The 25,247-nt window shown below is 39.1% G+C and overlaps 2 protein-coding genes across 4 annotated transcripts; one reads left to right on the top strand and one right to left on the bottom strand.

Moving 5' to 3' along the window:
- Positions 1-16: 16 nt before the first annotated feature.
- vps36 (vacuolar protein sorting 36 homolog) lies at positions 17-10,901 on the bottom strand. The gene is made up of 14 exons (XM_053646252.1): positions 10,288-10,901; positions 9,797-9,865; positions 9,598-9,668; positions 8,263-8,377; positions 8,013-8,099; positions 7,030-7,116; positions 6,362-6,394; positions 6,198-6,275; positions 4,361-4,495; positions 3,981-4,046; positions 2,766-2,830; positions 2,377-2,461; positions 1,282-1,358; positions 17-1,178 (listed from the first exon to the last, which is right to left on the bottom strand). Exons 1-14 carry the CDS (start codon positions 10,381-10,383, stop codon positions 1,097-1,099), a joined length of 1,146 nt encoding a protein of 381 aa, XP_053502227.1. The 5' UTR covers positions 10,384-10,901; the 3' UTR covers positions 17-1,096.
- Positions 10,870-24,174, top strand: proser1 (proline and serine rich 1). 3 transcript variants are annotated; one of them, XM_053646240.1, is made up of 13 exons: positions 10,870-10,986; positions 11,377-11,475; positions 11,614-11,679; positions 13,939-14,007; positions 14,107-14,201; positions 14,311-14,404; positions 15,988-16,098; positions 16,201-16,284; positions 16,413-16,491; positions 17,304-17,396; positions 20,224-21,511; positions 22,178-22,319; positions 22,514-24,174. In XM_053646240.1, exons 2-13 carry the CDS (start codon positions 11,431-11,433, stop codon positions 22,658-22,660), a joined length of 2,313 nt encoding a protein of 770 aa, XP_053502215.1. In that variant the 5' UTR covers positions 10,870-10,986; positions 11,377-11,430; the 3' UTR covers positions 22,661-24,174. The 3 variants fall into 3 exon arrangements, with proteins under 3 accessions (XP_053502215.1, XP_053502214.1, XP_053502216.1); XM_053646239.1 differs by having other exon boundaries at positions 10,870-11,475; XM_053646241.1 differs by lacking the exon at positions 17,304-17,396 and having other exon boundaries at positions 10,870-11,475.
- Positions 24,175-25,247: the final 1,073 nt, after the last annotated feature.

The following is a 25,247-nucleotide window of genomic DNA, read 5'->3' as shown; positions in this document are numbered from 1 at the left end:
GAAAGAAATATCAGGATGATATTAATATAAAGGGTCTTTTTATTTAATTTATAGTGAGATATAGGATTAAACGTACACTACTGTATATGACCCAAAGGTTTGTTGACACATGACCATCACACCCATACGTAGGCCTTCCCCAAACTGTTGCCACAAAATTGGAAGCACACAATGGTGTAGAATGTCTTTGTATGCTGTAGCATTACGATTTCCCTTCACTTGAATTAAGAGGCCCAAACACGTTCCAGCATTACAACGCCTCTGTGCACAATGCACGCTCCATTAAGAAATGGTTTGCCAAGGTTGGTTTGGAAGAACTCAAATGTCCTGCACAGAGCCCTGACCTCAACCCCACTGAACACCTTTAGGATGAGCTGGAACCCCAACTGTGCCCCAGGCCTCCTCACACATCAGTGCCTGACCTCACTAATGCTCTTGTGGCTGAAAGAGCACAAATACCCATAGACAAAAGGTCCAAAATGTAGTGGGCAGCATTACTAGAACACTGGGGGTTATTATAGCAGCAAAGGGGGATTAAATCTGTAATGGAATGTTCAAAAGGCATATAAATGGGTGGGAATGTCAGGTGTCCACATACTTTTGGCCATAGTGTATAACCAACCCATTTGCAGTAAGTGTTTCAAGAGCATTTTCTGTGAACTGGAACTTGTCTCATGGATGCCTGCATGCTGAACTCCAAACCTGAAACTTATATATGCCTTTGGTTTAATTAGTGCGGCTCTCCAGCATGGCCTTGCTGATCAGGGGTAGGTTTATAATTACTGTGAAGTAATAGTACTTAAGATATTATACAGTACCTAATTCAGGGGGTTTTATAGTTACAGTTTACAGATCTGTATGAACCAAAGCAATAAAAAAGTATGACTCCTCCGAACCCTTTCCCACATATAAAGAACCAAGTACAGTAAAATTAGAATCAAAACCAACATTCACCAATAACACTGCTCACTGTTATTACACAGTTGAGAATTGAGCATCCTGCAGTGCAGTTCCAGTCTACAAAGTGAACAGTGTGATCATCAGAAAACAAGTCCAGTAGAAAAATTAGACTATTCCCGATTGTCAGATTTGGACATCAGAACAAGTTGGGATAAAAGCGCAGGCCTTCCACAGAGTCGTCTCTGCATAGATGCCCCATTTTCTCAGCCAGCAGCAGTCTGGAAGAAATGAATACAGTGAGAGTTAAAGAGAAAGAGGCAAGATGACAATGCTGATACAACAAAATATAACAGAATATACAGCATGTAAATCCAGCAATACCTCTCTTTTGCAAGAAGAACAGACAGTCCTAAAAGTTTAGCAAACTCCTCTGCTGTTAAGGAGCCCTTCTCAGACACCTGGGAAACAGGAACAAAGTCCCATTAAATGCCAATGAGACATACTTCACGAATAACGTGTCTTCACACCATGGCAGAATAAACCAAATGTTTGTCATTCAACATTCATAGTTCTACCTTAGCAACTTCTGTACATTTTTGAGATCTTAATTGAATAGAACAGTGCAAAAGTAAAATATATTTATACTATGCATATACTATATACACTATACTAAAGGCTAACAACTGCTGTCTGACCTAGTGTGCCTTTTTTTTAATGCCCAATATCTAAAAATCTGTCAGGCTGATCTGACATGCCTTTGGTTCTTTGATCTAAAACACAGGTCAAAAATGCAGTCACACATCTGCTGTTAGTCTCCTGTCTACATTCAACCTCTTCTATACAACGTTTGAATCTGAAAAATAAAAAAAATCTAAACATTAAGTATTACATTTGGCTGATATATTAAATTGGCAATACTGATAAAGAGAAAATATAACAGATTAATGGGGGACTTTTGCCTAATAAATAATGTTGATTCTGGTACATGTTCCACATTTGGTCAGCGGCTGAGTGGTTTAGTAACAACAACAAACCTATTGTAATTATGCTAATACTGCTTGTGGCTATCTACAAAGCTGCACACAACCACACAAAATAGTACACATCCTATGGTATTCGGTTGTCTGGCTCTTTTGATTTTGGTGCTGCTCTTAATAATATTCGCATAAAAGTAATCAACAAAAACACCAAACGATTAATAATTTCTTCTGATAGTTTTGCAGAAAGATTTGTGCAAAAACATGCCTACTGTTAAGCAGTTTCCTGAGACACTAACTCTGTATGGACTGAGGGTCACATTCCCTCATTGAGGGAATGAGGAAGAAGTTTGCAGCGCACAGCTGTGGTTGATGCATAGCTCCAAGTTCCGCTCTCCCAAACCCCCAATTAAACATGATGTATAGTAAGGGGATGAGGTATGGATGGCTACCTCCAAGTGATTTAACAGGAGAAACATGATGGAGGCTTGACACTCACATTATCGATAGCAGATGTAATCATCTCTTCTTCACTGTGAGATTGAAGCTGAACCACCATTACGCCACTGTCGAACACTCGCAACCTGAGAGAAAGACAAACAATAATGTACTGACTTCCACTGAGAACCACAAGTGCAGCAACAATAAAATAAATTAGACCAAGCTCCTTGAAGCACTATCCAACCAATACACCACATCTCAATTTAGGTTGGTAATATTAGTGGGACTGGGAAAGCAAACGGATGTTTTCTTTTGAAAGATGAAAAGCAAAGAGGCCTTTAAGAACAGGAAGTCAGACAGGAAATGGCTGCTGATTCCTCCTTTGGCTTGCATCCCCTTACTCACATACACATGCACACACACACACACACACACACACACACTCACCTGAGAGGGAGTTTCAGAGACTCGAACAATTTGCAGGCATTGACCATGTCCTCAGGAGAAAGAAGCTATAGTTCAGAAAGAAGAGTTTCAGTTTCTTGCTACTGCACAAATAATTTGAAATTCATTGTTTTTTTTGTTTTTTTTTAAACAAACACACACACAAAAAAACAACCTTTGTATGTTCGCTAACTTTCAGGAAATAAGTACAATATCAGTATTCCACCACTCCTTCAAAGTTTATACAACCTATTATTTTGATTTGATCTATTCATGTTAGCTGTATAATTAAACATAATAACTGTATAGTTAAACATAATGTTTAACCTGTGGAAAGCAACAAACACAATGCTGGGAGTGCACCTGATCTATTCAAGCTTATATATTTTTATATATTTTTGTTAGTGTGTTTTTATATATAAAGACAATATAGACCCACGTCCAATTCCAGGTTGATTCATAACATTTCCAGTTGACTGGAATTCTTAATTATTGTCCTGATGGTGGAAATGGGCATTTTCAATGCTTGTGCAATTTACTTATAGCCACTTCCCATTTTGTGAAGCTCAACAACCTTTTGCCGCACATGTATAGAAGGTATACTGGGCCATTCTCCATTATTCACTACTGTAATTAGTGTTCACTGTTGATACTAGCATTGCCTGGGAAATGAGGTCTCCCCTCCTTGGACACCCTATATTTTAGCATTTTTGTTTATATAATCTAATTTTAAATACTCTAAAATGAAATACTGGGAAATCTAACCACAAGTGAAACAAGAAATGTTTATTATTAAACTATTCAAATATTAAGAAAAACAAAAGCCCACATTATGACTGTAATTAGGCAGTTCTAGCCCTCCACATATAGTTTATATACAGTATAGTATATTATATATGACAATTCATAGACTCAGACAATAGATAACTCAGACATATATATACACAGGTGTAATCAAAATTATTCAATCCCCATTGCAAATGAGGTTTATTGTCAAAATTTACAGACTTTCAGCTGCTTGCAATGAACAAATCAAAGAAAATCAACTGAAATAATTCAACATAACGAATGCTTCAAGTGGTTTCCCTAAATTCAACATACCTCACTGTTTGGGGGGAAAGCACTAGATAATAGTTTAATTTTGTTCAGGCTGCATTATAAAATAAATAAATAAAATGGAATATGCCAACATAGGTGTAACATTGCATACAAGTTTACCTCCATCCCTCGTGCTCGGTTTACTAGACAGTAGACCTCCGTGAGGGCCATCATACCCCCTCGCTCCTGTACAGAGCACCAGCATTGGAACAATAAGACAAAACTGCACTATAGAGAGCTGTACTATATTAGTATATAAGGACATTAATTTGATGGTCTAAACAAACAGCATTTCCTAGAAAGTGTCTCAAAGTCTGCAAATAATAATAAAAAAACATTACAGGTCAGTCTCGGTCTTGCAAGGAACCGCAACTCATTGGTCATATAATTTATAAGAGAGATAACTGATAATTGTATACAATGAAAACACTTAGTTCCGATGTGTTGCTTGTTTCATAATTTCAAAACTCAAACACAAAGACATTCACATAGAATCTTACCTCCAGTGGTGTCAGCAGTATGTCTCCCAGCTGTTTAGCAAGCTGCATGTGGTAGTGTGTGCCTGAGCCGTGTGTTTCCCTGGTTACAGGGTTGGCGATGCCCATGCTCAACAAATACGACTTGAAGCGGATAGTCTACAAAAGGCAGAGGTAACATCAGAACATTGCACCATCGACTGAAATAATATCAGTGATCCCACCCCCCCCCCCCTTAATTAATTAATTCAATTTTTTTTTTTTTTTTTTGCAGAGATTGCTTATAATGTACTGTGTAAGCATTTCCAGGCAGTCTTTTTGGTTTCAGTTATTCACTTAGTTACAGTTGACAACAGTTTGTTTCCTGGGCCTAATTAACCCCATGAACAATTAAACAAATTTACATAGGTCAATAATACCGTACAAGAGTATAATTCAATATTTCACTCATAATTTAACAATTTCACTATCCATGTCTACATGTCACTCTGAAAGGAGGTCTACAAGGGTTTTGGCTATGTAAAACAAGGGGCTTGCATGTGTCCCACAGAGCTACAGCCCTTAACCAAATTAAGCCATTAAAAACATTCAGCATGCTTCACATTATCCATTTAATGCTGCTTTCAGGAGACAACCTCTGATATCCGACCTTCCAAGAGTTTTGTGTATTTGCACAAGTAGAAAATGCTTCCACTTTTTAAATATTTACATCCATCTTTTATAGAAACGATTCACTCACTGGTGAGTCAGTCAAAACTCAGTCTTGCTTGGCTAAAGGCTCAGACTGCCTGACTCGATGCTTTGGGTAAAATCATCATGCAAATAATATGTAAGGATAAAACGGGTGTACTGACACACTGAATGCAATGTACAGAATAAAAGTGGTCCAATTTGTAACAAAAGCATAGTGAAGTCATCCTGCAAAAATCCACTTTCAACTACCTACAAAAATCTCCAAAGTGTGAATATGTAAAGCTGACTTCAGATAATCACCTCAGTTATACATATGAGAATTACATTTACATTTCCAGCATTTAGCAGACACCCTTATCCAGAGCAACTCACAGAAGTGCTTTGTAGTCTCTATCAAAAACATTCTCATGCTAGTTCACTAGGTCAGGGACTAAGGTGGTTTTCACACTGGGCACGTTTGCTGTGGTCTGAATCCGAGTGTGATTGTTCCCGGTGCCCCCCACAGCACTGGTCTAGTTTCAGACTCACTTGATTCTGTCGAACACCGGTGCATCTTACGTCATCACAAACTTGCATGGAGAACAAAATGTGACTCACCATATTAATTTTTTTTTTTCCTCAATTGTTTTGGTGCTTTGCACAGCAGATATCCCACAACATCCAACAATGTTCCCCTGCCACTCATGGTACACATGTGCTGTGGAGACGAATGTCGTCATCATCGGCTAAAACACATGCAGGTTACTTTGCTTCCTGAACAAGTGCAGAGCTGAGTACAAGCTCTGTTCACATTAATGGGAATCACAGCACAGTTCCAATGCAACCGAACTCAGACCATCTCCTACAGGTAGTCTCGGGTTCAGAACCGCAGTGCGCTTCTTGGTCCGCACAACAGCTTACACATTATCAATTTTTCATGCAAACCGTGCTCTGTTTCGCACTAAACCGCCAGTGTGAAAGCCCCCTAAGAGAACCATCAGTCTAAAACGCCTGTTGGAGATGTTAGTATTTTTACTAGTTTTTATAAATAGTATCCTTGTGCATATATAATTTTGAATGCTATTATGTGTTTTTGTTGGTGAATATATTGTGATAAACGTCTATATTTTTGTTTGTCTACAGTGTATCTTCACATTGTTTTACACTGTATCTATATCTTCTGCCTCACCTCGTCCTCAGTGATGTCCCCTTGTTTGTCTTTGATTTTGTTGGCAATGGATCTGGAAAGCTCAACCATCTCTTTAGCCTGAGGGAGAAATGGACAAAGGCACGTCACTATGAGGTCACATTGTACCTACAGAAAGAGCATGGCATAAGGAAAGCGTGCCTGACCTTCTCCATAAGCTTGCTGAGATCTTCAAACGCCTGGTGGAGACAAAGAGGGGAAGAGAGGAGGATTAGAACAGGTCCTCAGCTGACAGTAGCCCACAGTGGCACTAAATCAACACAGAAATACATCCCAGATCCACCACAACAGCTAACTGATACTGGTATTAATGATACATTTACAATATAAAATAATAAAGCTGTAGTATATTTAATACTGACTGGCTTACTTCACTGATATGTGATGTAATAAACCTTTTTCACATAAGGGAGGAGAATATGATTCATTCTGTTTCCTTTATATTTTAAAGCTATAGTTCGCTATCGTGTATGTCCCTGTCTATAAGAGGGAGGGCCATGGCAGTTAAACTAGTGGGCAGGGTTTCAATTCGGCTCCTGCCTGGGCGAGCTCTTATCTCTACTTTTAGCCAGGACAGGAAGCCTTTTAAGTCCCATTGCATGGCGTCACACAGCCACACAAACAAGGCTGGGTTCTACTCCATCATTACAAAAAAAAAAAAGAACAGAAAGGTATATAATCGTCCTGCAGTGGTGTACAACAAACCCATCATAAGCCCTCTCTGCTACTGCCTTCATCTTCCCAATCCATCATTTAGTTAATTCTGTCCAACTTGATAGCTTTCACAGAGACCTATCACTGTAAACTGTCTCACCTCTGAAATGTTTTTGTCTGTCTCTTTCCTCTTCTCCTCCAGCTTCCGCTCAATGCCAACAATCCCTACTGCGCGTGTTCTTCCTGTCTACGGAAGCACAAAAAATGGGAAAAAAATATTAGCCCTTCTTGCTCTCACGCACAACCACATTCTCACACACACCTCCAACATCACCAACAAGCACAACATGCACAAACATAACCCTCTTCCAAAAAAACAACAAAGGGAGAGGAAGGAAAGGGTAAGGCCTCATTGTCCTAACTATAAAACTACATAGTGCAAAAAAGCTAGACTACAATTATATCTCAAGTTTAGCAGAACAATGATGAGAGTACCATATAGAAGAGATCTGTCTATCCTTAACCATATTAAAACAATACCACCTAGATGCAGTATTAGATACTGAATCACAGCGATTATTGACATCAGTAAAAAAAAAATATTAGGGTGCTTCCCAAAACTCTAATGGATGCCTCCTTGATTCCTCAATTCAACCTCCTTCAGCTCCTGACCCAGAAACTAATTTAAGGATGTACTAATTCTTAAAATGCAGTCAGAGGAATCAAGACATAGGAGTCTTGAAGAGTGAGGATACACAGGCACTGTGTACAAGCATTATTTCGTGTAGCATTTAATATGAGCTTATAGTCTAAATGCTCCACCTCCCCATAACAAATGACCAAATAATATGACCAATAAATATACAAAATGATTGCTCTTAATTAGGACAAATAATACAACTAGGGACCATGGCATTGACAGGTGACAAATATGTTTCTTCTAGATTCCTCTTGGCCTTTTTAAAAAATTTATTTGCTTTCCTTGCAGTCCTTACTCACTTTCTCAGAAGGAGGAGCTAACAAGTGAGAAAGGGAAGCAAGGAAATGAAATGAGGAGGCACAATTTAAGAAATGAGAAGCACCCTTAGTCTTCTTTTCTCTGAATGCCACAGAATTTTATAGACAGGAAAGCTTCAGGCAGACCTTTAGTCCTGCTGGTGTTATGGGCTGGGACACTGGCGTATTCTCCCACCTCCTCTGTGTAATTTCCTCTGTGAGACGTCTGTAAAACTGCACACAGTTAAACATTACTATAAATCTGTTTATCATGCTATAAACTAAACTAAATCTTTGACTGTGCATAAGACATGTAGTCATTCTAAACATTTAGGTTCAAATGTTTTTCAAGATTTTTTTTTTTTTTTTAAACGCATAGATCACTTTACTCACATACCTCAATTTGCCCATGTTCCTTAAAGGATAATTTAATGTAGGAGAACTTGCTGTTCTGGTATGGCCCAGGCTCTCTATTAGCAGGAGCTGGATGCAGGTGAATGACAATCTTGGCACTAGAAGAATTTAGGGATACCATAAAACATAACAATGCAGAAGCTGTGAAAAACTGTATTTATTGTTTAACCTTTTGATCGTTTGTTAAAAAAAAAAAATCACAAAAATACTCTGCTCTCATTGATATCAAACAATTACAAAAACACAAACAGTTCAATCAACAACAAAAAAAAATCCTAAATATAGGTGTGCAAGAATTATTAGCACTCCTATGAATTCATATATGAACAAATATATTTGAAGTATATTCCCATTGATATTTAATTTTTTTTAGTACATCTGGGTGACTAGGAACAGGAAATTGTTCAACCATGACTTCCTGTTTCATAGGCGTATAAATATGAGGTAACACATAGACCAAATTCCCTTAGTCATTCATAACAATGGGTAAGACCAAGCAATATAGCGGTGATGTGCGGCAAAAGGTTGTTGAGCTTCATAAAATGAGAAGTGGCTATAAGAAAATAGCACAAGCATTGAAAACACTTCAGTTTGCCAGACACTATGGAACTTCAGATGGTATCGGGTTCTATGGTCACAGGAAACCAAAATAGAGCTTTTTGGCAATAAACACCAGAGGTGGTTTTGGTGCACACAGAGAGGTAGCCATATGGAAAAGTACCTCATGCCCACGGTTAAGTATGGTGGTGGCTCTTTAATGTTTTGGGGCTGTTTTTCTGCCAGAGGACCTGGACATTTTGTTAGGATACATGGCATCATGGACTCTATCAAATATCAACAGATATTAAATGAAAACCTGACTGCCTCTTCCAGAAAACTTAAAATGGGCCATGTTTGGATCTTCCAGCAGGACGGTGATCTAAAACATACATCAAAATCAACACAAAAATGGTTTACTGTCCACAAAATCAAGGTCCTGCCATGGCCATCCCAGTCCCCTGACTTGAAACCCATAGAAAACCTGTGGGGTGAACTGAAGAGGAGAGTCCACCATCGTGGACCTCGAAATTTGAGGGATCTGGAGAGATTCTGTATTCATCATGCATTATAGGAGAATACTCAAAACTGTTATCTTGGCAAAGGGAGTTAGCACAAAGTATTGACCAAAAGGGTACCAATAATTGTTGCACACCTATATACATATATTTTTTTTGGATAAACCTGTGCTTTGTTTACAATTGTTTGATATCCATGAGTGTTTTTGTGATTATATATATATATATATATATATATGAAATCAAACAGTGCAAAACCATACCTCTTCCCAATTCCTGCAGCCTGCTCCTCAAAGAATATGATCTGAGACAACGGTATACATATACAGCACTCCTACATATTCAAACACAGTGGAGAGACATGCATTTAACTTTGAAGTGTGACTATAATTAGTGCACATTTGTATATAATAATGAGGAACTTCAGTTCAGTGCAGAAAATGACACTGGAGATGGTCATACATGATTCTTTTGATCCCTCCAAATTAACCGATGTGTGCTCAAGAGGACCACTCCTACATCGAGCTTCACCTGCAAAACACAACAAAACCTGTTTTTTTCCTCAGAAAGGAGACAATTTTCGGCTAGTTTGATCTCTTTCTTTAAAAAATAACATATAAAGTTTTTTTACACAATAGTTTTTTTATAGTAACAAGTTAAATATTTACGGCTATTAATTGAAAAAATAACCAACTCGTTATTTCCTCCACAAATTAATTTAACTGTCATTTCCTACGGTTCGCCACAAGCCCACCATGTAGCTAGCAAGAGAAATGGCGGAATCGCAAACAAGACACTATTTTATATATAGTGCACTACAAAGAACATATAAGCAATTGTTTACTGTCCTTTGTAGTGCACTTACATAAAAACAAGAGTGTAATTTAGGATTCGGCCAATGCCACTGTAATCTGACTAGCTGCTCTGAAGTCTGTGCAAAGTTAGTTAGATACCTTGTCGTCTCCGTCATATAATCTGACACCCCTCTGCTGGATTACTAAAGTTTCATTCATTTCAAGGAGTCCGTTGGTCCACATGAATCGATCCATTTTTAAAAAAAATTATTATTACAAATAATTATGTCGACATATACATTTGTATTAATACATTTCCTCCGTGAAGTTTCTTAAGTAGCAAATGTTTACTTCCGGTATGGTGCCCAACACGCTGCCTGTGTACAATAGCGATATTAGGGCTAATTTTGTATACGGTTCCCACACGATTAATGAGATAAAACTAATTTATTTTTTATTCTAAACTCTCCCTTAAAAATATCAGTTTGTGTTTTCTAGTCCTTCCACAGTCAAACCACTCTGAACACTGTATACTGATACTACAATTTAAGAAAAAAAAACCCCCAAAACATCTTCACAACAAGCTCTGCAGAAGGTTACACATAAATTCACTCTGTTCAAATCATTTGAAATACATGTAAATATCTTAACATGTAGTTATATTCGGGACAAAATCTTTTTAAACAATTAACGAGTTAGTAATAAGTAATAATAATTAGTAACAGTGTGTGCGTGCGTTGCGTGCAGCCAGAAAGGGGTCCTTCCACAGGAAGTCGTTACACACTTGGACCTCCTGCGAGCGAGAGGCTAGACAGCTAGCATAGCTAACAACAGATACGAAACAAACAAACGCGAAAAGTATGCTTCTTTAATTCTGCTGTTTTGTGCAGCAGCGCAAATGCATCCGGCGATATTCATGTGATTATATGCGTACAAGAGAATACCACAATTATGTTTTTGTACGATTTACAGTCATGTTATCAAGCTAGCTAGTTAACCAAGAAATCAATAACTAGCTAGCTGACAAGGCAGCTAGCAAAATAAACGGTCGTTCTGCCAAAATGAACTTGCCGAGCTAATTAGATGAATGGTTTGGTTATTATGCGTGTAATGTATTAATGAATTACTCTTGTAGTAATCTATCGGTTTTGATGACTTTCCCCCCCCCATTAATTGCTGCTATAATGCAATAGCAGACCTTAATGTGTTTTTTTTTTTTTTTTTGCATTCACTTAAATATTAAATCAGCAACCTCGAAGCTAACTTTAAATCGACCACCTTGTGACTGAGAAGCTCTTTAAGATGGATAAGAAATCCTTTGACATCGTTTTGGATGAAATAAGAAAGGTAAAAGCACACTTTTACGCTATACGCTTACCCCTAAAATGTGAAGAAGTATGCTAAATGCATGAAACCTGTTAAGTTTGTATTGTAAGTAGTACAAAACAAAAGGGGGTGTTTTAATACAAGCTGTTTCTTTTTTAGTGTGTTTTGACAGATCAGCGGATTAAAGCAATCGAGCAGGTTCATGGATATTTCTCCAGTGAACAGGTACAGCTGTGGAGCATTTCTGAAGTGCAGTGTTCCTCCAGGTCATATCCTGGAGGTTTTAATAATTTCCCTGCTCAAAAAAACCTAATGAAAAACAGTCTGATTCACAAGTAAATTACCAGAATTACTTGATATATGTTAGGTCCTATCAGAAAAAATGATGCACCTGCTGTCTTGTGGTCCTCACTAGAACATGCATGCAAGTACTGCAAAGCTGTCGGATGTCTCATTTATCTGGTTCAGAAGAGAGTTCACTAATTCCCTGTATACGATCTTAATACTTATGTTTTGTTTCGGTTGAAACCTTTTTACCAATCCTTTTGAAAACATTAAAAAGTCAATAAGTCAGTGACTACGTTTACATGGACAGCAATAATCTAATTATTGACCTTATTCTGAATAAGACAATATTGTGATTAAGGTGTTTACATGAGTTGCTTTTAGAATATTCCTTTCATGTTCTCGTTTTACATGTTGTAGAACAGAGATCGATTAATGGCACACGTCGTTATGTCCCCATGCCACGCCGTCCGACAATCCCTCCAGAATTTAACGCATCAACGTACAGTTCATCTTCGTTATGGTACCATATACAGTTTTGCCTGTTTCACTTTTAATTTTACGAAAGCTTCAAGTGTAGTTAATTATTTGTCATTCTGTATGTGCTAATAGACAACTGCCTGATGCCATGGGTTGCGTCCGAAACTGCGTACTTATCTACTATATGGTAGCTGAAATACGTGTATCATCTCCTACTATATAGTAGGTAAGTACGCGGTTTCAGACGCAGCCGGGCTCTCTTGTTTGCTGTCAAACGGTTGAGCACTGCCGTGTGTGTCCTGTCGCAAAATGCTGTGAAAACTCCCACACAGCGTTAATAGTGTGATTAAGGTGTGTACATGTCTGTAATGTGCGTCGATAATGCGAATAAAATAGAAATACTCCACACGTCTTAATTCGATTTGTGTTTACTTTGAGCATGATTTTAATCGGATTAAGGTAATTAAAAATGGCTGTTTACATGGTAGTTTCTTAATCAGAGTATTGTCTTAATCAGGTTAATGTTGGATTATTGTTACCCATGTAAACCTACTGAGTGTTATTTTATCCCTGCACTAGTCAGGGGCGTAACCTGGCCTTGGTATTCAGGACTGCAGCCCTGAAGATTTTTTCTTTATCCCCTAATAATTCTCCACTTGGAGCAGTTTGTCACTATGTAACTGAACGTCAGTAAAACAAGATGGTGGTGTTGTAATTTTCTATCTTCAGTGAACTGAAGCAAGACCAATCAGACAGGAAAATACGTCTACATACTCGTGTCTTATTGGCTGACAGCTCTCAATTCTGCCAAACGCTAGCTCACACAGTCAGTTAATGTGAGGGGGAAAATAGAGATATGCAGATTTTTATTTATTTGCCAGTAAAGCGATTGAAACTGAAACACTAACGTACTCATGTTGAGCAGGAAAACAAAGTGTGCAAATGTCTGAGTTCCAAGTTACGTGAACATGATATGAGCAGAGCATAAGGACAGCTAACGTATTTTGCATGGCTCTGTAACAGCTAAACCCATACAATGATCGTTTAGTTGTGCCTTACCTCCCCTTGCCTAGCAACACCAAAGTAGCCTAGTCTCATGTTAGATAGCCAGAATGTTTGATATTTTATCAGTCTGCTAGTCCTGCAAACAGTGATCAAACCCGGGGCATTTTTTATGACAAATCCAACTTTTTGTCTGATTTAAAAAAATTTTTTTAAGCAATTAGCTCTCACATGCAAGAAAGAAAATGCACGGAAACAGTCTATTTAGAAGTATGTTTCTAAATGTTTTTGATGGAGAAGAATCTTGGGTCAGCCCCGGATGAGTTACTGTCCAGCTAACGCCTTGACTGTAGTAAGGTGAAATAAAATGAAATGCGAAACACTAAGGTAAAGTTGCTAACTACTCCATTCCTTCACTATCGCTTCTACTCCCGCCTGTACATGCACACCTGCAGTTGGGAGAAAAAGGACTTATTGGATATTTTAAAATGACTGCGCAATATCATATGTCATGAAGGCTTGAGAACTGTCCAAAATGTGGATTGAAACGGATTAGGGTGCTATTTAGGGCGGGGCGTTAGAGTAGGGAAAACTCAAAACTCTCCAGGAGAGTCCCGCCCTCCTGAACTAGAATTAGGAAATGCTGCTGTAGTGATTTGGTGTATGATTTGTTGTGAAACTAGTGCTGATAACATGACTTGTCTTCATCATCTTTAGGTGATCGACATTCTGAAATACTTCTCCTGGGCAGAGCCTCAGGTGAAGGCAGTGAAAGCGTTTCAACATGTAAGTGCAACATATTTTGTTAAGATATTAATGTAATATGTGAGATGTCCTTGTACAATGCAATGCAACGATACCTGGAATCTGTTTTGTTTTGTGCAGAAAATGGTGGCCATCCCTACAACCAAGGTTGCAAACATCTTGAACACTTTCACATTCTCGAAAGACAAGCTCGTAGTGCTGGAGCTTATAGCTCTGTAAGTGATTTAATGAAATAAAATACAGCATATTAAATATTTGTCAAATACATTGTTTATCATCAAATGCAATGATCTGTTTTTAATAGTAGTACTCTTTCCATGACAGGAATATATCTGATGCCCATAATTACGTACCAGTGGAGGAGCAGTTCCGCACTCACGTGGCAGAGAAGAAACGTGCACGACGTATTCTTGAGCAGGTAAAATGTGCATTCTGCTAGAACTTATATGCTGTTAGGTTTGTACCTATCCCATGTTTCCATTTTTAAATGGAACTGTAACTATGCCAGCATTGCTGTGGCTAGTGTAGTTTTAGCTGAAATGTTTTTGCCATGCCTAAAGGCAGAAATAATGATGAAGAGAGTGATCCAAACATTTGACCAGCTGATAGAAAATATATTCATTCACTTTCTTTGAACATTTAGGAAGATCATGGTTTTGCTAGGCCTGTCATGTTAACTACTTTTGTTGGATGATATATTGCCCTATAAATAATTGCAATAAACAATAATATGGCCATTTTAAGACCATTTTATGCTTCTGATATAATGATAATGTAATAGCATGGTAATGCATGTACATTCTTTCAAAGAGCAATGAACTTTTAATTCTTAAGAATATTCAGACATTGGAATTGAAATGTCAAAAAATCTGTTTTGTCTTCTGATGAAAATATCCTTTAAATTGAGTTAATATTTTATGTCTTATTTATTCATTTTAGTCAATTATGACTAAAATAGCATCGAGTATTAGTCAACAGCATTTTAGTTGATGAGAAAATGCAAAAATTAAACCACATATTCACACATTTTATATATTAATTTAATCATGTCAACAAAAACACGTGAAAACTGCCCTTATTGTGAAACTGATCTCCTGAAATAATATTACAATGAGGACGCTGTTGTAATAGAATATTGTGAATTCTTTATTCTTTAGTTATTCATTGTCCGTGTTTTAGTGCGTTGTTACAGAAAGAGTGTATTCACACCATGACTTACCACTCTACCTAGCGTTCTACTTATGTTCACGTTCACCTGTGATAAGTCGACATTTGCATCATTTTATGCAGAAGCAAGTTGTAATATGTTTATGTTGTGTATGTGTCTGATTAATCTCGTGTGTAGGATGCGTTTTCGTGAGTTAATTAAGCCGCTAGTAAAGCGCTTCAGTTTACTGGTGTTCATTCACTGTTCAGCTTCAGCTCACGCAGCTTAAGTAGGTCAATCCCTGACATTATTGACTATGACTGGATTATTTAAAACACTAGAACTATTCTTTCTAGATTTTTCTTCTTCAAAAAAAAATTGTTAGTGTATAATCTTGCATGTTATTTTTTTTGGCAGTATGCTTGAATTAAAATAAGTGCTAGTGCTTGTTATACATCTTAAATTCAAATGCAAAAATTGTGCATTTTATATTTCATATGCATTTTTATCTTAAATTTGACGAGTATTCAAAGTTCGGCTTTAAATTTGACAACCCTAGAGCAGGCAAGAGGACAGGAGCGGTGCGAACGGCTAAAATGTTGGTGACTTTCATTCTTATGTAAACAAACGTGCATGTAAACACAACGGGCAATATCGAGGTGAGCAGAAATGATAGAGTTCATGTCCATATTTCGTACGATAAGTCGACAACGTAATTCTCGTGACGGGCCTAGGTTGTGCAGTTGTGTTCCTTTCAGCTTGTTCATACAGTATGTAATAACTAACTTTGCTCGAAAAATGTGAACCTACGTGTACTCAGTAAATACAACTGTGGTATGAAACTCTCTGTTCAGGTGTGTAAGGTTGGATGTAAAGCCCCGGTAGCAATGGTTTCCTCCTGTGGAATGATCCCTGGGAACCCTTATCCTAAAGGCAAACCCAGCCAGGTCACTGGAAGCTTTCCTGTGAGTACTACTATCTAGGTGTTTAGACTTCTTGTGTCTTTGAAGTGTAGAGATTGCAAGAACAAAACCCATGTATATGCAACGCTTTCTGCAAATTTTCAGGGATTGCCTCCTAGAAAGGAAGGAGAGGAGGTGAGTACAGAGGGAAAAGGGATCGCGAACCGCATCATTGGACCCAGCAAACCAGTGAGTCTCTTCTCTCAGGCACTTAGTTTCTCATTAGTGATGTTATTTTGTTGTCACTATGATATTTCCTTTAATTGCTTGAAAGACATAAGCAGTCTATGTACTTGTGGTTTTATTTTTTTAAACAGTCTCCATCGTCCTACAATCCGCACAGGCCTATACCTTACCCGATTCCTCCCTGCAGGCCGCACGCCACCATTGCACCAAGTAAGTTTTTTTTACAGAGCCAAACAAATGTCCTTGCACAGATAGACAGCAAGTGTGACTTGCAGGAGAGGGAGGTGACCATAGAGCAGGGATGGGCAATCTTATCCGGAAAGGGCCGGTGTGGGTGCAGGTTTTCATTCCAACCAAGCAGGAGCCACACCTGTTTCCACCTGTTTAATCAGTTGATCTTGGCTTTCAGTAGATTCAGGTGTGGCTTCTGCTTGGTTGGAATGAAAACCTGCACCCACACTGGCCCTTTCTGTATAAGATTGCCCCCCCCCCCCCCGCCATAGAGCATAGAGAGATAAGACAATACTGTATTGCTCCTAAGTAAGAAATTGACAGTAGGTTGTACTTTAGCTGCACAGATATAGTGACCGAGTCATATTAGAGAGAAACAGAATGAGAACCAGTGAGAGTAAGCATGAAGCAGGAGGTGGGTAAAATCTAACGGACTTCTTTGATTAAGCAAGTGTAAGCAAAATATATAGACAGTTCTCTTTCTTGAGGGGGAAAAGAGTACACCAGGGAGCACTCTTTCCAAAGAGAGAGAAAACAGTTCCACTGTCCAGAGAGTGAGAGAGACCTAAAGAAATGTGGCTGGAGAGACAACAGTTCTCCTCTTCTTCCTAGAAAGACAGACAGGAGTCATCTTATTAAACAGTGAAGGTGAGGTGATGTAATGAATGATAGTGGAGTTGTTCGTTTTGAGAGTGAGTGTGTGAGCTGATCTGTATGTGTTAAACTTGGTGGCAAGATGATATCTTGGAATGGTGTACCCAGAATCCAGTAGGTTCTGTTCCCCTGCTCAGGTGCGTACAACAACGCAGGCCTGATGTCAGTGGGTGGGGTCATTACAGCAAATGTGCCCCCTCCACCCTACACTGCCACTCCAAAGTCAGCAGGTATGATAACTGCTGCTGCTACTGCAATCACCGCCGCTCAGTGACATGCTAACTTGCCCTCTGCTAACTGCGCCTGTGCTAACTGCACCTACCCTTTTCTAGCACGCAGTCCTTGCCTCCTGCACTCAGCATGCTGCTTAATAGACCTGAATGATTTAATCAGAGTAATTTGAAAGAGTACATTTTTAATCGCTATAGCTGTGATTTTAATAATAATCTACATTAATAATGTTTAACATGTTGTGTACATCACAATCACAACCCACCTGACACAAGGGATCTGATCTAATTATGGCTGCTACTTTGACCAGTATCCACAGTGCACCATACACTGTGGTGTGGTGATTTGTGCAAAATGTTTTCCTCGATATTTTTTTAAATGAAAATTAAGAAAATCCTATTGCTTTTCAGTATTTTTTTCTTAAATAATTTATCATAGTGCTTGTATTAATCATTGAAATATTTTAAATTGAATTTGGTACTAGCACTGCATTATTTGATTCTTTTCTTGTGGGAACAGAGTGTTTGTGTTTATGCTTGATAGATCTATACTGCTAAAACAGGTGTTTAGATTAGTATATCTTAATAGAAAATAAAGACAACTTAAAACACAATCTCAACATTGGCCATAAAATTGGATTAATTCTAATGATCAGAACTCTCACCAGTTAAATGTATGATTTGGCAGTTGTAAGAACCGTTAGGGTTAAATACCTGGGAAGTATGTATTTGGGTGGAGTTTACATTGAAGGTTTTGGTTGAATTAGTAATCTAATTAAAATTCACTTGGATAGTTTTTCATACTTTGTAAGTGCTAGCAGTAAATTGACATAAATACTTGTTAAACCTGACTAAAGGAATTGTGTCACAAGGGGGCACTGTAGTCAGTACAGGGGGCAATTTCAGTACAAACTTTGACTTGAGACACATACTGACTTTCTGGCTTGATTTTCTGGTTTCTGTATATACAGTCATGTAAAAAAATAAGTACACCACATGGAAATTGTTGGCTTTTTTGTATTTGGACAAGCAAAAATTTGATCCTCTTTGAAACAGTGTTTATTAATAAAGTTGATGCATTCTATCAAATGACACATAAAATTGATGTTTTGTAGTAATTTCCACAATTTAAATGAACAAAAACCAGATCTGTCACATGGAAAAAGTAAGTACACCCCATACATTTAAAATACATCATTCCACTGTAAGGACAATTGGTGCAGATTTTAAACAACTGCCAATTTGTCCAGGACTGGCAGTCCCAGCAAATTCAGCCCAAGAGCAGACCATCTGATGCAAAAAGAAGTCTCCAAGAACCCCGAAATGTCATCACAGGATCTGCAAGGAACTGCATGCTTTTACAATCTGAAAGAGATTGGACAAATTTGATCTGAATGTGGGGTGTGACAGGAAAAATCCTTTGCAAGACTACAGTTTGGCAATGAACATATAGGCAAAGACCAGGCCTTTTAGAATAATGTGGTCTTGACAGATGAATCAAAGATAGAGTTGTTTGGCCACAGTAACAGCAGACATGTTTGGTGCGGACCAAAGACAGCTTTTGAGGAAAAGCACCTCATAGCTTATAGCAGTGGTTCCCAAACTTTTCCAGGGCAAGGCCCCCCAAATGGCATTAACATTTGACCGAGGCCCCCCTTTTGCAAGATGTCTTTAAAACACATTAAAAATACAGACTTCTGAATATATCTTCCTTTTTTTTTTTTTAATAATTACATCTTGTATCATTACATTAGATTAGGAATTGATTGTGTGTGTGTGTGTGTGTATGGTTGTCTGAGAGTGAGAAAGAGAAAGTCATGTATTTATTTATTTTTCACACCAAATTGTTGGGGCCCCCACTTTGAAAACCACTGGCTTATAGCAAGGATGAAGCACAGTGGTGGAAATGTTATGGTTTGAGGTTGCTTTGCTGCCTTGGGGACTGCACAGCTTGCATTCATTGATTCAACTGTGAATTTTTCATCATATCAAAGAGTGCTTGAAGATAATGTGAGGCCATCTGTCCGAAAGTTGAAGTTGAACTGAAAGTGGAACTTTCAACAGGATAATGATCCTAAGCACACTAGCAAATCCACTAAGGAATGTCTCAAAAAGAAGAAATGGATGGTTATGGAATGGCCTCATCAAAGCCCAGGTTTGAATCCCATTGACATGTTGTAGGGGGATTTGAAACGGGTAGTACATGCAAGAAAACCCTCAAACATCTTATAACTGAAAGAATACTACATGGAAGAGTGGTCAAAAATTCCACCAAGCCAATGTTAGAGGTTATTATGCAATTATGAAAAATGCTTACAAGAAGTTATTTCTGCTAAAGGGGGCAATACTAGCTTCTCAGGCAGAGGGTATAATTTTTCTCCACAGAAGAATATTACATCTATTGATATTTCTGTGGAATAAATAATTGAAAAAGCTAATTTTCCTTGTGGTTTTGTTCAGGCATATTAATAGGCACTGTTTCAAAGATGATCAAATGTTTGCTTGTCCAAATATGTCATAAAAACCAACAATTTCCATGGGGTATACTTATTTTTTCACATGACTGTATACTATGGTTTTGCTAAGTAGGACAAGATTTTCTTTGCTATTAACATTGGTTCCTTTTTCAGCCTGTAGGTTTAAAAAAAAAATCTTTAATACTTTAGGTGGTGGCTTTTAAAAAGAGGGGGTATACTGTGGTCAACTAAAAAAGCATTTATTTTAAAGCTTTGCATGTAGTGCCTGTGCCAATAGACCTCAACAAATGGATCTTTAGTATCATAATCTCTCTGTCTTGCCAGTAATAATTTCCTCATATTTATTCCAGTTTATGCTCGACCTGCCAGTCTACAGAATACTGCCTCCGGTGTCTCCTCCGCCTCAACTGTCTCACCTACCAGTCCGGCTCCTCCTACCCCCGTCAACTCACAGCCTCAACCCACCACTCCAGTTACCCCCGTTTTCCCTGGTGTGGTCTCTTCTCAGAGTCCTGTTACCCCATGTTTCTCAGTTATCAAAAGCCCTCCTTTGCCTGCTGGCTCTCCTCAGGTTACACCAAACCCCACTGATCATAGCACTCCCTCTGGCCTACCACCTTCTGGCAGGAACACTCCCTCAGTTATCAGATCTCACACCCCTTCCGGCACACCCGGTATACCCCCGCCACCTTATGGGACGTCCCGCTCAGGAACACCTTCAGGCATTCTCACTCCCAAGGGGGCAGCAGATCCTTCTCAGAGTTTAGCACTTTCCTCCTCCAAGGGCTTTCTGCCTTCTGTTGAGCCCCAGTCAACTCCTAATAATCCAAAATGCTCCAACAATTCGGTCATTCGCAGTTACACACCCGGAGGAGCGCCACCTGGACGTTCCACTCCTATACAGGTAATGGGTACACCCAGTCCGAAACCATCCTCTGGCACATCCCAGACTAGCACAGCTAACCCTGCCTTGTATAGCGACCAAACCTTGAGCTCAGCGGTCCAGCATGGTGGAGGGAGTGGCAGTAACAGTCCAGTCCCCTCTGCCTTCAAAGGGCCATCATCCAGGTCGGGCACACCCTCACTCAGCTCGCTAGTGATGCCCAACACTGCTGCCCTGGCTCGCTCACTGGGTCTGAGCCACAGTGCAGCCTCTCCTCTGGGCAGTCTAGCCTCCCAGTCTGGAGGCAGTCCTGCAACGCCATTCCAAGGCATCTCTCCCTTTCCTACACTGTCCACAGCATCACCTCTAACTGGAGCTCAATCATCCATGCACTCTTCAGTTTCTTCTGCTCCACCAACGCCTTCCATTGCATACTGTGACCCCACTGGGGCCTCCTCTCCTTCCCCCTTTGGCCTTGGACTCACCACATCCCCCTCCATGATCCCAGGCTTGGCCCCAGGGCAGAGCCATGCCTTCCCTGGGTTTGGGGGTTCTGGTCCTCCAGCAGCAGGCAGTCCTGTGCTTTCTTCTTTTATGGGGCTCCCATGTGCCTCTTCCTCAGTGGCCACAGTGGCTCCTCTCCAAGCAGCTGCAGTGGCAGCAGCGGCAGGTGTCCCCTCCACCTCACCTGTGCTTCCTGGCTTCGCCTCTGCATTTAGCTCTAACTTCAACCCCACATTGGTGGGCCAACCAGGGTAAGTGTGTGCAAGTTTTCCACATAATTTAAGAAAACTTCCAAATGACATCTCAGCAGTCTGTTACAGTTGAGCTGACAATAAAAGTCAAAATAAAATCAGGCAAATTGGTGAAAAAGCCACTTGAATGTGAAAGGACTTGGAGCATGTCCTGTAGTGCTGATTTTACATTCCAAGATGTTTAAGAATTAACTGGAAATGTTTATTGTTCTGTTTGACAGGCGAGAGCGTTATTCTCTCTTGGAGTCCCAGTTTATTTGGGTTTCTAATTTGCCATTCATTGGCAAATGGGGCAAATAGACACATGTGCAATCTCATGTTCTTTCAAAACACCAAGTCTAGTTAGGTTGTCAGAGAGATATACAACCTCTCACTATCAACACTGAGTATAATATGGCCGGTTGAAATTGGTGGGGAAAGTAGTGAACACTAAAGCTTTAAATTGATGGATAATCTAATTACTGCACGGCAGAAGAGACATTCCTGATATGAGGCCAAAGTGCAGCTCCAAGCTTTCATGTTTTAGTTTGATCGAATGTATTCTTGGGCAAATAGGGGGGAAAATATAAAATTACCCCTGTACCTAATTTTACAGTTTACATAGGATTGGTTGGATTAAAAGCATGTACTTATCTGTGAGATTTATAAACCTTGGTCTGTGTTCAGTGGTGCTCTTCAGGCCCCAGGAGGGGCTGCCTTCCCTGGATTGTTGTCATTTCCTGCAGGAGTTCCTGGTTTTTCCTCCGCTGCGTCTCCTGCAGCTCTCTCAGGCCTCCACAACCCGGCTGTACAGTCGGCTTTGCTGCAGGTACCAATGACTTATATGACTATATATCACCTATGTATCACTTCAGCAGTTTACAGCTTTATTTTACTCCGGATATTCCTGACAATCACACACTGACTGTGATGACATTTTTATATGGCATTTTACAAAATCTTTTTCTGTAATGTGTAATGGTACACTGGTCTTATTCTAAATATGCGTGTTTTGATGTTTAGGCTCATTCTGCATCAGCGTTGGAAAGCTTTCCTCCTCAACCTAATGGTTTTGGCAGCTATCCTGCAGGGACTCCATTCCCCCCTCCAGCTGCAGGAACCCCCTTTCCCCTTCAGCCCGGTCTGCACCCGCAGCTGGGGTGGCAATAATCGGTTATATTCACAGTAATATCATGGAAACTTCAAAAAGCAGCATTGCATGCAATAACAAATGTAACTTAAAATTATTACCCTAGTATTAAACAATTAATTTTTGTGATAAGCAGTGTAATACCAGGTGAAAAGTGCCAACCAGTTCCAAGTCCAAGAACAAGGATAACAAAAAGCTTGTGGTTACCCTCAAAGGAAAACTCAACCCTGAAACATATTACAAATGTAATGTCCCTGAGTGCATTGCAGCTATAAGACAGTTGTGTTGAGTTACTGAAGATACACGGTTCAGCTAGTAGGTGACCCACAAGACAAGCATGATAGTGTTGATAGCGGTATTAGCATGAAAGTTGAAACATTGGGAGCCGATCTGTTTAATAAGAGTGTACAGATAAGGAGGTGAGGGCTGGATAGACTTACATGATTAAAACGGTCTTTAGGAAAAGATGAAGCAAGGGCTAATTCCCACTGGCAATGGCATACCGGGTAATCTAGAAAATAGACCAACATGCTGACAGAAAATTTATTATTTAACAAAGTTAATTCAGAATTTCATTATAAATAATTCTTGGATGCCATTGAAGATCATGTTGGTCATCTAAAGATTAACATACAAGTCATTCAAGTTGGTTTATTCCTTTAACAAGGACACAAAGTTTTAAACAGAGATTTAAATAAAAGTGCAGTTTTCATGATATGGAATCTAAATACTGTTACAAGCTCTGAGAAAAGGAAGCACTCAGAGTGAGAATACCTCATTGTGCTGAGTGAGTGGGTGGAAGGGTGCAAGGGTGCATGAAATACAGTGTCTGACACAAGGTGCTTTCTCAGAATTAATGTGGTCTTTAGTGAGTCAGTGAGAGTGTAGAGGGTGGTTTTTGAAAAGAAAAACACCAATATTCAGAGCTACCAGAGAGTGAAAGGAAGTAAACAAATTGAAATGCCTTTGTTGATCTTCAGCTCTCTTAGATATGTGCATTCCTGTTGAAGTCTGAAAGCTAAACAAAGCAATGATATAATGATTTGAACAGATATCAGGACTGTATGGAATTAATACTACAGTATTGTGTGGTGTTAATTTTTTTGCGTGATTGTGTGGGTTTTTAAAAAGATATAATTATATTCAGAAGTAGGACTACCGAACTATGAGGAAAATTGATGGGTGCACAGCATAGATAAACTGTGAAGAGGATTATCTTTATAGTTTCCTCACGTTTACCTAAAATTCTGCGCTGTACACTGTATGTGTAAATACCCTTGAGAAACAGAAGCAGCTGTTAAATGTGTGATGTGTGAAATGTGTTGGGGTTATGATTTTTTATTTTAAACTTATTTTTAAATAAGTAATACTTGTGTCTGTATAGAATGAATTGGGTAAATAAGATTCCCGGGACTAGGCATGGATTTACACATGTTTGTAGATGAAGTTGATGACTATCAAATACTGTACTAGACAGAACAGTAGGTGTAGGCTGCTTTATTTCATATGAAATAAATACATTTTTTCTACATGCCTGCTTTTCAGTTCAAACTGTTTAGGTTTTGTACAATTTTAGCAGTACACAGTGCAACAAGGGGACATGGTGGCTTAGAGCCTCGGTGCCTCGCACCTCTGGGGCTGGGGGTTTGAATTCCGCTTCCGCTCTGTGTGTGCTGAGCTTGCATGCTCTCCCCGTGCTTCGGAGGAGGTGTGTGATCGTGTCCTGCGATGTTTTGGCACCCCGTCCAGGGTGTCCCCCACCTTGTGCCCTGACTTCACTAGGCTCCAGCCTCTCTGTGACCCTGTACAGAAAAGTAATGGATGGTTGGACAGTGTAACAGACAGCAAATAATCACTAAATATATTTAATTGGAGTTTTATTAAACCACACTTGACATGAGGTGAATCGTGAACCAGCTCTAATCAAACATTCACTTCTTGTGAATGTTGGATAGTTTTATTCTATTTATATTTGTGTCATTTTATGGCATACATGGCATTGTATGTTCAGGTTGTCCATGTGTATGTCTATCTGGGATTCTTGTTACTGCAGTATCTTAAGAACTAGTGGTTGAATTTTATATTATAGGATTATATGGATGTATCACTGTAACCAACTAATGACATGATTTACGCTTAGGAATTGATCCAGAAAATATCAGGATCACAGTAAGGTCAAAAGTCTGAAATAGTTTTTCCTCAATAGCTTCTGTCTTTGTCATACCGAGATATGACTTGCACATTCAGGAACTCAATGCCCATTTTTAGCAGTAGAGGCATCCCCGATGGCACCATTGCTGTTGAGTTGTACTTGTTTCATATTATTTTAACCATGATTAAAAAAAATCGTACTCAAAGTCTATCAATTTTTGCAACAGCTCCTCAGAAATATTCAGAATGACAGGCTTTGAATGCTTTCAGCTGAAATGTTTTATTGTAACCACAATATGTTAGATTGAGCCATGCCATTTCTGTGTAAGAGGTGGTGAGCATTTGGGCTAGTATCTGCAGTGCGCTTTATCACTTTATAGGAATGGCAAAAGCCTGGCTTATTCACACAAAACCATTTTTTTCCCTTCTTAGAAATATATGCTGGCTGAAACATAC

Source organism: Ictalurus furcatus, chromosome 16 (genome assembly GCF_023375685.1).
Source record: "Ictalurus furcatus strain D&B chromosome 16, Billie_1.0, whole genome shotgun sequence".
Lineage (NCBI taxonomy): Eukaryota > Metazoa > Chordata > Actinopteri > Siluriformes > Ictaluridae > Ictalurus > Ictalurus furcatus.
Note: the sequence above shows the minus strand (reverse complement) of the source record. Positions and strands in the feature narration are given on the sequence as shown.